Here is an 11,746-nt window from a genome sequence, read left to right on the forward strand (position 1 = left end):
ACTTATTGAAAAACAGTTGGCTGAACGCAATTATATTAACTATTAAAAAATGTTCGCCACTCAGCTAAATACAAACTCTGCCACATAGGCGCAGAAATTATAACACATGAGTATTCCCAACCGAAAAACAATATCAAAGTATACACAACAAAAATTATAATACATAAGTATACAGAACAGATAACACGTACAAACATCGTAACATATGAACATTGCAAAAACTTATGTTTGGAATACTTTTTCCTCCCTACACTTTAAGTAGCTTTGTATCTTATTTTGAAACGATACTTGTTTACTCACTATTTTCTAATTTCATCGCCTGAGCGATGTTTACGCTCATTTGTTTTATTACACTGTGTCCTATTGCTGCTCCACTGGTAAGAGTGCTAGCCTGCTGACTGCACGTTTGGTGATGCCGCTAGGCGTTTTTACCGAGACAACGCGTACAACTCCATCTTCTCCTGGCTGCAACCCGATCACCCGTCCAAGTTGCCATTGGAGAGGAGGCAGATTGTCCTCCCTCAACAACACCATGTCGCCAATGTCAGGATTGGAGGAACCCGATCTGAAGCTGCGCTGCTGCATCAATGTCACATACTCCTTGGACCACCTGGCCCAGAAGTGCTGCACCAGCTGCTGCAAACGTCTGTACTGAGACAGCCGTGACTCCGGCACGTCGTGCACGTTTTCCTGGGGACAAGCAGTTAGTGGCTCGCCGATAAGGAAATGACCAGGAGTCAATGGAATGAGGTCATTTGGATCATTGGAACTTGGAGTGAGCGGACGCGAATTTAATACTGACTCGATCTGCGCAACGACGGTACTGAAGGCTTCATATGTTAAGGACGCGTTTCCCACTACCCTTACCAGATGTCGCTTGGCTGATTTGACAGCCGCTTCCCACAAACCGCCAAAATGCGGTGACCGCGGTGGTATGAATCTCCATTTAATCCTTTGTTCAGCTAACGAAGCCGGAACTTCCTTGAAGTCGGCAGATCTTAGAAGCCTTCCTAGCTGACGAGAGGCTCCCACAAAGTTCGTGGCATTATCCGAGTGCAACTCGGCAGGTTTGCCCCTCCTCGCGATAAATCGTCTCAAGGTGTTCATGAACTCATTTGTAGTGAGTCCCGTGACAACCTCCAGGTGCACTGCCTTTGTCGCAAAGCACACAAAGACACACACATAGCCCTTCACCATTGATCGGTTCCAATATGCTTTGATGGACGCATCGCAGAATCCGACCAATTTGATCTTAGACAGATACTGCGCAAACCCATGGCGTGGGACAACAATTGCCTTTAGGCCATTTAAATCCCCGTACAACAATTGCCAGGAGCTGAATAAAGAGCTGGGGATTTTATCATCCCAGCCAAGCTTCTCCTTCCACAACTGCTGCATGTATATTTTTAATATTACAACAACGAGACCGACTAGACCCAGCGGATCAAAAATTTGTGCAATCGACTTGAGGATCTCTCTTTTGGTCACTGGGACTGTCTCCGGGAACGCTGCCATAAAAAAGAACCTATCTGTTCTCGTTTCCCAGCCCATTCCCAGTGTCGTTGACTCATTCGTCTCAATGATATGGTGAGAGATCTGTCCCTTTGCGTCCTCCTTGAGATCGCTTATCACCCTCGGCTCGTTTGACAGCCATTTTCTCAGGGTGAAACAACCCTTTCTCAATATGACGGCAATTTGAGACCGTAATGCCTTAAGGGCCACAATGGATTCTGCTCCGGTGAGCAGGTCATCAACATAAAAATCATTTTTTATGACTGCAGAGGCTGCAGGAAAATCAACCTCTGCCTCGGCTGCAAGTTGATGCAGGCAACGCACCGACAAAAATGAAGCTGGAGCTGTCCCGTACGTTACTGTGCTCAGCTGGAACGATTTCACGTCGTCCCGTGGGTCAGATCGCCACAAGATTTTTTGAAATCTCCTATGGGAGGCGTGAACCTGAACCTGCCGGTACATTTTCTCTATGTCAGCCGTAATGACATACGTGAACCGACGAAAACGAATCAACACGACAAAAATATCCTGCTGTAGTTTTGGACCAACCATCAGTAGATCATTGAGCGAGGCACCGTTGCTGGACTTGAACGATGCATCGAAAACCACTCGGAGCTTGGTTGTGAGGCTACTTTCCTTTATCACAGCATGGTGTGGAATGTAGTAACCCTCGTCCCTTATGGACGGATCGGTGGGAAGCTAAGACATGTGACCAAGAGAGATATACTCTTTAAGAAAGTCAGTATACTCATCCCGAATCTTTACAGACTTCGCCAGCTTTCTCTCTAAAGCAAAGAACCGCTTAAGCGCTGGCTCGTATGATACACCCAAAGTGCGGTCATCAGTTTTGAATGGAAGGCGTACAACAAATCTACCTTCCGTTGTACGACTTGTTGAACCCTTGAATTCTTCCTCGCACTTGTCGCTGTGACTAGCTCTTAGGTCATTACTGACCTCTTCGAGCTCCCAGAACTTCTTTAACTGCCTGTCCATCTGCACCAAGCTAAGATTGCAGGCAGGATCTTTAGCGGCCGGTGCTAAGATGCTACCCGACACTATCCACCCAAATGTGGAATTTGCCAGAATTACTACTGACCCATTCTCAAGTTTGATTCTTTTGCGCCCATTGCGCATTGATTCAAAGAACCAACTTGCGTTAAGGATGACATCCACCTCTCCCGGCAAGTCAAATTCATTGTCTGCCAGTTGGATATATCTAGGGATGGCCCTACGTACATTGCTGATGGCCATGCTTGGAATTTTTGCAGTCAATTTCGGCATGACTATAGCGTCAATTACCGACCACTGCTTTTTCTTCCTCGGCGCTATTTTTAGCTTTACAGAGCCTTGACTAGCGGCCACAGACTCCGCTACACCCACTATGTTGGCGCTGGATTTGCGGATGTTCAAACCCAGCCTGTCAACCAGTGCACATGATACAAGGTTCGTCTCAGCGCCAGTGTCAAGAAGGGCACGGCAGACTTGCGTGGAATCATTTCGACCCCGGATGGATAATTTTACCGTCGAAAGTAAAGCTATTTGCGATACTACCTTACCGGTTTGACCTGGCTGGCAGGCCATTACAGCGGACATTGTCGCTTTTGGAGCTTCTGCTCGATCCCTATCTTCATGGAGCAAAAAGTGATGCCTTTTTGCACACACTGAGCAGCAACTGCCCCTGCAATTACCAGCACTATGACCTTTCCGCAGGCAATTAAAACATAGTGCGTTTCGTTTCACGATGACCCACCTTTTATGGACATGCAATTGTTTGAAACTGGGGCACTCACCCAACTTGTGAGTCCCCTTGCACTGAGGACATACCTCGCGCAACGGCTGATGGCTCACTTGGTGAACAACTTTAGGCTCCTTAATAGGAACCTGAGTCGGGATAATTGTGTTTTCCAACACTTGATGTTTCGTTTTTAGAAATGTTAACAACGCTTCGAACGTTGTCAATTTGATTGTTAGTGCTGTCGCTTCCCATTCGCGGGCCAGCACCACTGCCAATTTTGACACGATGACCTGCACTAGGACAAAATCCCAATGCTGTACTGGCAGCCCAAGACCTTCCAGTGCTCTTACGTGCAACGTAGCCGCATCGATCAGCTTCCTTAACCCCACATGGGAGCTGGCGCTAACCGTCGAAATACTGAGCAGTGCTCTCCAGTGCTCAGTGGCCAAAATTTTCGGGTTGTCGAACCGTGATCGCAACAACTCCCATGCGAAGTCAAATGACTGACCTGCGGACTCTATACCGCGTAGGACTTCAGCGGCTTCTCCCTTGACCGAAGTCAACAAATAGTGGACTTTCTCTTCATCTGATATGTTTGCCTTTCGGCAAACAATATTTAGAAAAAGGCTAGAGAAATGCGGCCAATCTTTGTAGTTACCTTCAAATGAAGGCAACCGAAGGGCAGGTAATGAGACATTAGTAGGCGGCGCGACTGTTGGGAGGGGGGGTTGCCCCCGTGCATATCGCACTATTAACTCTTTCGCGGCGTAAATGGCTTTGTAATAATCCCTTTCGAACGCCGAGGTAGCTTCATCGTCCACCTCACCTATGGTGCATTCGATGTCCTCTTGGACCTGCCTGAAGGTCCTTAAGACATCCACAACGTCATCAAGATGTACTTGAAGACCCGACGCGTCTCCACTCGACACGCAGCCCTCAACAGCGTCGGCAAATCGCTTAAGCTGCGACTGCAGCCTAGAACGCTTCAGTATGTCGCGTTTTGACATATTGACTCGAAGGAAAAGTTTGAGGTTAGGAAATAACAAGTGGGGAACGGCTAACCACTAACCTAAATGTCCTCTCCTCCGTCTGCGCAGCTTCTCGACCCGGCGGCTTCCCTGTGATGCCCCGCAGTTGCTCAGCTGCTGCTGCCCCGAATGCTTCCTCAGCGAAGCTCTGGTGGTCCATCCGGCTCGTAGGACCAAATGTTGCGACCTCTCCCCTTTGGAGATGGCCGTCTTTTCTTTTCGAAGGACCACCGTCTCTCGACGGAATTAAACACCTCTAACCATAGAAATGCTTTATTATCAGAGTTTACATCCTCAGAATCCTTGCTGACGCACGACCATACGCCGTGACAGCTGAGGCGTCTTCAGGTTATTTATACAAAAAACCACGCACGGCCATAACACACTTTTATTCGGCCATGCATAAATATATGTAAAATTGTCGGAACAGCTCATTTCAAAAGAGAGCTTTATCTTGATAAGATAAAAGCTAATCCATATGTCCATAATATTTTTGGAGGAAGTCATTGGTATATGTTTATTGATCTTATTCAAGATATACAACAGGGCTAATTAAAATTAAAATTGTTGCTTTCTTGAAAAATAGTGCAAGACCGTGTAATAAAAACACACGTTAAAAAAGTTTATAAAAAAGAATGAGAAATCCTACCTTGCTATATATGTATACAACTGACACAAAATAAAACACAAAAATTAAAAATATAAGGGATTTTAAAACAGAGGTTGATTTTTTTTGTCTCTGGAAACAATTTCTTTATTAAAGGTATTATTAAACTTTTTATCCCTTTGAGAAAAAATCACAGATCTCGTAAAGTGATTATCTTATTACAAACTTTTGTAAACTTCTGTGCTTACCTAATATTTAATATACAAAACCACATAATCTTTTGGGATAACCTAATATTAATTTATTTTTTTAATTAAAACATTTATGAAGATATTTAAAATTAAATTTATTTATTTTACCTCTAAGTATTTAAAGGTATTAAATTTAAGAACATTACGATCCTTTTCATTAATTTTCACAAAAGTTAGATATTTATAGCTTATCATCATTACTTTTGTCTCTAGCACGTTAAACTTTTATTTAATAATCTAAAAACCCTTTTTATTATTACTTAAGATTTTGTAAAATGACTTGAAATTTTATTTTTATCATTACTCACACTATATTATTTTTACAAAAATAATTTTTCAAATAGGCTTATATCAAAATATTTTCTATAAAACATTATAATATTTCAAGATATTTCCTTGACTTTTTTTGCGTATTTTTTTCTTGCACTGTACTCATGCATTTAATAGTGTATTTACAAAAATAGTTATATAATAAATTATATATACTTTGGTGTGCTTTTTAAACAAATATTGAATGAGGAACAGTTTTCATTCGGCTGCTTTACAAGTTTTGATATATCTTAAATAATAATGGCTATAAATAAAATTATTGCATTATAAGAATAATGGCGCAACACTTTTGTAGCATACTTGAGTTTCTGATTATATTAACAATAACTTATTACTGATTATTTAAATATTTATTTATTGTTGTTGTTATTATTAATTACACCTACAGATTTGTAAATCATCATTATCTTTGTTTTTGAACGTGTACCTTTAATATAGATTTTTTTTTACTTTTAAATTAAATTTATATAATCACTTTGGCGGTATATACTAAAATAATAAATTATTTTAAATATAAATCCTTTCATCATTTTCATTCTTAATAACCTAAAGAAATATTCAGTAAAAAAAACTCTCATTTTTGCCCTTCAAATGTCAGTATAACTGTCTACTTTACTTTTATTTTTAGAGTGTATGAATCTAACTAAATATTAAATTAATTATGGATATTAACCTTGCTTTTTTATATGTATAATAATATCCAAGCGACTAAATAATACACTACGTTATAATTGGCTTGTTTACCTATATATTATAATACTGATAATTTCTAGCTAGAAGCTATGTGGCGCATAGCTCACATTTTTCATTTTTTACTTAACTAATTGATCCGATGATCACTTAGATAATATATAATTAATTGGTGATCATAATTTTAACACACACATTCTCTTTAACTAAAAAAGCTTAGTGAATACAAAGGTGTTTTTTTTGGTGGCTTAATCAATTTTTAAAATATGTTTTTATTATTAAAAATATGGTTGTTCTTATAGCAGAATTCTCTGGTTATATTATTAATCTATACAATAAATATATTATAATAAATAAAAATGATAACATTAGTATCATTTAGTATAAAATTGTTTATATTCTGTTTTCTACTGAATATACAATAAACTTCATAAGCAAGCAATGCAAAAGTGAACCCAAAAGACGATGCCAATTGGGGTATCCTATTTAACTCAAATGAGTAAGTATTATATATGCTATTATACGGTTAAATTTATGTTTATCACAGCACAAATTATTCTCAAGGTTTATAAGTTAATTTGTATCCATTTAAATTTATGTATGGGGCAATGTTCTTGATTGGCATATTTAAATGGTAAAATTTATTATTCATATAATGCCATGAATTTATAGCGATTGGTTAACTTCTTTGTATGTTATACTAGAACCCATTCAAAACATCTGTATTAGCCAGCGGATAAAATTAAAAAAGAATGTCGTCTATGGTCTGATTTTACAGCATAGCATAAGTTATATCATACCGTATGACATAATTGGTGGAAAAAAACATGCGAAACTGATACAAGAGCCAGTTTTTTTATATTAATAATTTACCCCTCCACAATGATTTAAAAATTCTTCATTTCCTTCTTCCTGTGAATTATTCTAATACAAAGGCATCTTATCTTTAAATATTCTCAATAGTACTAGAGTAACCCTGATAAAGACAATTAGTATATATAATTTTAGGATATATTGTAATCGTTTGTATTTCATGTATGTAAATAATGTGTAACTTTTTTATGGTACTCAAATCCTCAAAGCTCATTTTGTATCAAGTTTGTTGCACTAATACATAAATGTATCTTTAATAACGGACTTTATCGAATAAGTTTAGCGGAATCAATGAGTGGTTCCAAGTATTTAATACGATATTGCTTGTTTTGGTCGTGGTGAGTCGTGATTGAGATATCCCTGGAGATATATTAAATATGAATTCAAATTAGGATATGAATAGAATATACTAGATATACAGTTATTTGAATAAAGCATATATAGTAATAATCTTCTAATTAATAGATTACCACATATCTTATTTTTAAACTATTCATAAAGTTTTCGTTAGTAATTTTAGTAAAGTAATTAATAAACTTTATAAATGAGGTGGATCTCTTTTAATATATAATAGTATATTTGCAATTTTTTTTATAAAACTTTTTCATTTTTTAAATTATTAATAATGTTTTAAGTCTTTAAAAATATTTTTTAATTGTAATAATTACATGGAAATACTGATTTGTAATAAGTTCAAGATATCTAAAACATATGAAGGAAACGATGTAGTTATCTTATGAGCAATGAAGACCACATACCCTAATTATTATACAAAAATAAGACAATAGCTTAAAATTGTTTTAGTTAATGTTTATAATTTATAAATAACGATGGTTTTTAATTTTATCTAATCACAATATTACATTTTTGTAATCCAGAAATAAATATTATTTTTTAATATGAAAAGAAAATTATTGAGTTTCGTAAAATATTTCACAAAGTATCTGGGTTTATACGAATAGATTATTGGGCGATTGCCGATGCATAGTTATTTCAGATTGAAATTACGTCTTATTGTTACTTCACTTCTATAATTTACGAAATGTTATAAATAAATACTTTATTTTGCTAGGAGGTACATTACCGTATTACACCCCGTACTATACGGTCTATCAGGACACCAACAATATCGATCTTTACCCGAGTCATTAGCTCGTAGCGATAATATACATAATTATGATTATTACGTTTATCAATTAACCTGGAAGCTAGACATAATCAAGAGTTTAATTAAATATGTATAATTCCGCAATAAACTTACACATAGAAGCTGAGGAGAGTCGCAAAGTTTTATGGAAGAATCAACGACGCGCAAAATAACAACATGATTGGTGGCATCGGTAAGATACATTGAGACTGGAATATAAAATTTCTAACATATAGATATATATTACTCAGTACTAATTTTTTTATTATAGAATATAATTATAAGAGCTTATAAAAAAAATCTTAAATTGCTGTTTAGGTAAGATGTGATTTACGTATAATTTACAAAATATTTCTTAAAGCTAAATAATAAGTAAAATATGTTAATATTTATTTGCATTAAAAATGGAATAACCTCTTACTCACAAACTTGAGTCCCTTGCAGGTTCTTGCGCCATGTAGTTCCACCACTGTCCACAATATTGTAAATTTATTTGTTAACGTAGACAAATATTTAAAATGACGTTACGCATGAAATAGTGCTTTTTTGATACGATAACGTTATATATGCGGTATAAAAATGTCAGGAAAATATTTCCACAATATACTTAGGTACACACGTTACATTATACAAACACGTCTTGTGTAATGTAAATTTCGATTTTGCACCGAAGACGATATACTTTCATATATGTTTGTATATAAGACATGGCAAATTGCTAACGGGAGAAGCTTGAAAACAACAATATATCACGCGGCAATCGAAATTTTATTGCTGGTGTATGGTTTTTCTTTTATTTTTTAACACAAAAAGCATAGCATTGTTGCTCACCTGCATTTTTCGTTGCGGGCAAAATAACAGAACGATTGCACACATAAGTGAATACAATGCATTATTTATGTAAGGATCGTGCCACCGAGCCAAACAGGAAGCCACCGTTGCACATATCGGGCCGGATATCTATTCGGCTTTTCCCTAGGAGTAAATTTGCATTATTTTTTAACACTCATGTATGCATGGGGCTAACTTTATGAATTATAATATGAAGTACGATTAAAGGAACGCTGTTTCGTGTTTTGAATATCTGCACCAAAACCCGCAAAATACTACAATGTAAATTTTAAATTTTATTTCATTCACATAGTGTAAGTACACAGTAAGACTTGAGTGTAGTATTATTTTTTATAATAAAAAAATATTTCAGCACTACCTTATATTTAGTTCTAAAGATGTTATGTAAATTTTATAATAAATAAAACATTTTTAGGAAGCATAATTTTTATTTTTTATTTATTATTATATACATATACACAATCATTTTTATAATGCAGTACAGGGATGTTTTTATATAAATTAAAAGCAACCCCATTGTGTACATTGGCATATACAGTTAAAGATAAATGTATTACTTTAAGATTTATCTATATGTTTATTTTCCTAATCAAAATTGTAATGCATTGCATAAATTTAGTAAATACAATTATTTTTATACGTAATTTACTTTCTAATTTGCTATCTGGAATCATGGACTACCTGTAACTGCGAAATGTTTTATAAACACATTCTTATCTAAGCTATTATGTTATCTGAATTCTATTATTTTAATTTTATTATTTAAAAATTAATCATTTATAAATTAAATATTTTATTTAAATAATATGAAATACAAAATAATCATAAAAAGATCGTGTTGAATTTGAATTTACTTTTTATATACTTTATATCAAACGATTAAATTTCTCTTCTTCTCAGCTCTACAGGCCCGGATGGACCTTGGCTTCTTCCAGAAGATTTTTCCACTCCAGCTTGTGCTCCTGTGCCTTTCTTTTCCAGAGCCTGACACCAAGAGTCTTCACATCCGCCTTCACTCCGTTCAGCATCCTAGGCCGTGGTCTATCTACTTTTTTCCGACCATCTGGTTTGATAAATGGCGACGCTTCTGTGGCTTTGAAACTTCCATGCGGGTTACATGTTCTGTCCAGTGGAGTCGTTTGATTTTATTTAACCCGTCTGGTTCCCCATAGAGTTCTAGGAGCTCATGGTTATACTGTCGCCACCAAGTCCCACGATCGCAAAATGATTTTCCGCATAATTTTTCTTCCAAACACTCGTAGTATCTGACTGTTGGCGGTGCTTAGCGTACATGTTTCTGCCTCGTATATCAGCACTGGACTTATCAAGATTTTGCATAGTAATATTTTTGTGCTTCTTGACATCTGTAAAAGTAGATCTTAAAAATTTATGAAATCCAAAGAAGCATCTTTTTGTTTTTTAAACATCATCACTGACGTTGTTTTGCGCATTGATCAACGAACCAATCTACGGTTTACTCACAAAATTGCGGGTGGTCATGGTGTATTTTTGTTTTTGTGATGGGCATATACATTGTCTTTTGCATGTTGATCTTAATCCTTATTCGCTCAGTTGTCTTATGAAGGTTATGAAATATGAAATGGGGCTTGAATTAAGCATTCAATTATATCAATATCATCATTGTAGATCAATTTGTTGTATATAAATCCATCTGTATAGATGTTTGAGTCTCTGACAGCTTTTTCTAATGCAATCGCCCTGCCCGAGGTTTGGAAGCAATCAAAGAGGTCATCCTGTATGCAAACATTATATCAACCATTTTTATTGCGAGTCTAGTGAGGTTTATGAACATGTTTAGTACTTTAAACTCTTCCATCGCCTTATAGTTTGCTTCTATAATATCATATGTTGTTTTGAAGACCACAAAAACAAGTGTTAATATTTTTCTACTAACCGCGAAGCAGAACACAAAAGTGAGGGCAAAAAGTTTACCGTTACTCTGCTTTAGCCGAATATAGTTTTAATAAAGACCGCAGCATGATATTAAACTTTTGGCTTTCGGTTTTAAGTACTAAATCACAAATAATTGTCACTGACCTAATTACTACAAAATTAAACGATTACATTAACAAGGACCTGAATGACGCGACCCCGGAAAATGGACAATTAACGAATATCCTGACCCACGCAGGCGCGTCTATATATAACAAGGTCAAGGACGAGAAGGGCAGTTGCCGAAAATTCGTGACCATGGTTAGAGCATTACAGCCGAAATATCGAACAGTAAGTTCTAATTTCGATGAATTCCGATAAATATATATATATATATATATATATATATATATATATATATATATATATATATATATATATATATATATATATATATATATATATATATATATATATATATATATATATATATATATATATATATATATATATATATATATATATATATATATATATATATATATATATATATATATATATATATATATATATATATATATATATATATATATATATAAAAAATTTAATATTTCATGATTTTTTCCTTTACTCACAAAAATAACTTTAATCAAAGTAGTGAAAAAGATATATACAGCCAGGATATGCTTATGAGATATATGTAATATTTGAATAAGCTGGAAGGTATTTTACGATAGGGTTCCCGACATGACGCAAAGTTGGTTAAATATTTCACCGCGCTTCACAAAATTGGTATTTCGCTTTGAAGATATTATTAAACAACAATGG

General features: G+C 35.5%; 1 protein-coding gene across 1 annotated transcript; it reads right to left on the reverse strand.

Annotated features, from left to right (window-relative positions):
• Positions 1-360: 360 nt before the first annotated feature.
• LOC148230746 (uncharacterized) lies at positions 361-4,435 on the reverse strand. The gene is made up of 3 exons (XM_088195744.1): positions 4,317-4,435; positions 2,278-4,222; positions 361-2,211 (listed from the first exon to the last, which is right to left on the reverse strand). Exons 1-3 carry the CDS (start codon positions 4,433-4,435, stop codon positions 361-363), a joined length of 3,915 nt encoding a protein of 1,304 aa, XP_088051870.1.
• Positions 4,436-11,746: the final 7,311 nt, after the last annotated feature.

The sequence above is a fragment of the Plectrocnemia conspersa genome, unplaced genomic scaffold (genome assembly GCF_051122295.1).
Source record: "Plectrocnemia conspersa isolate PC_06_02 unplaced genomic scaffold, ASM5112229v1 ptg000010l, whole genome shotgun sequence".
NCBI classification, from domain to species: Eukaryota; Metazoa; Arthropoda; class Insecta; order Trichoptera; family Polycentropodidae; genus Plectrocnemia; species Plectrocnemia conspersa.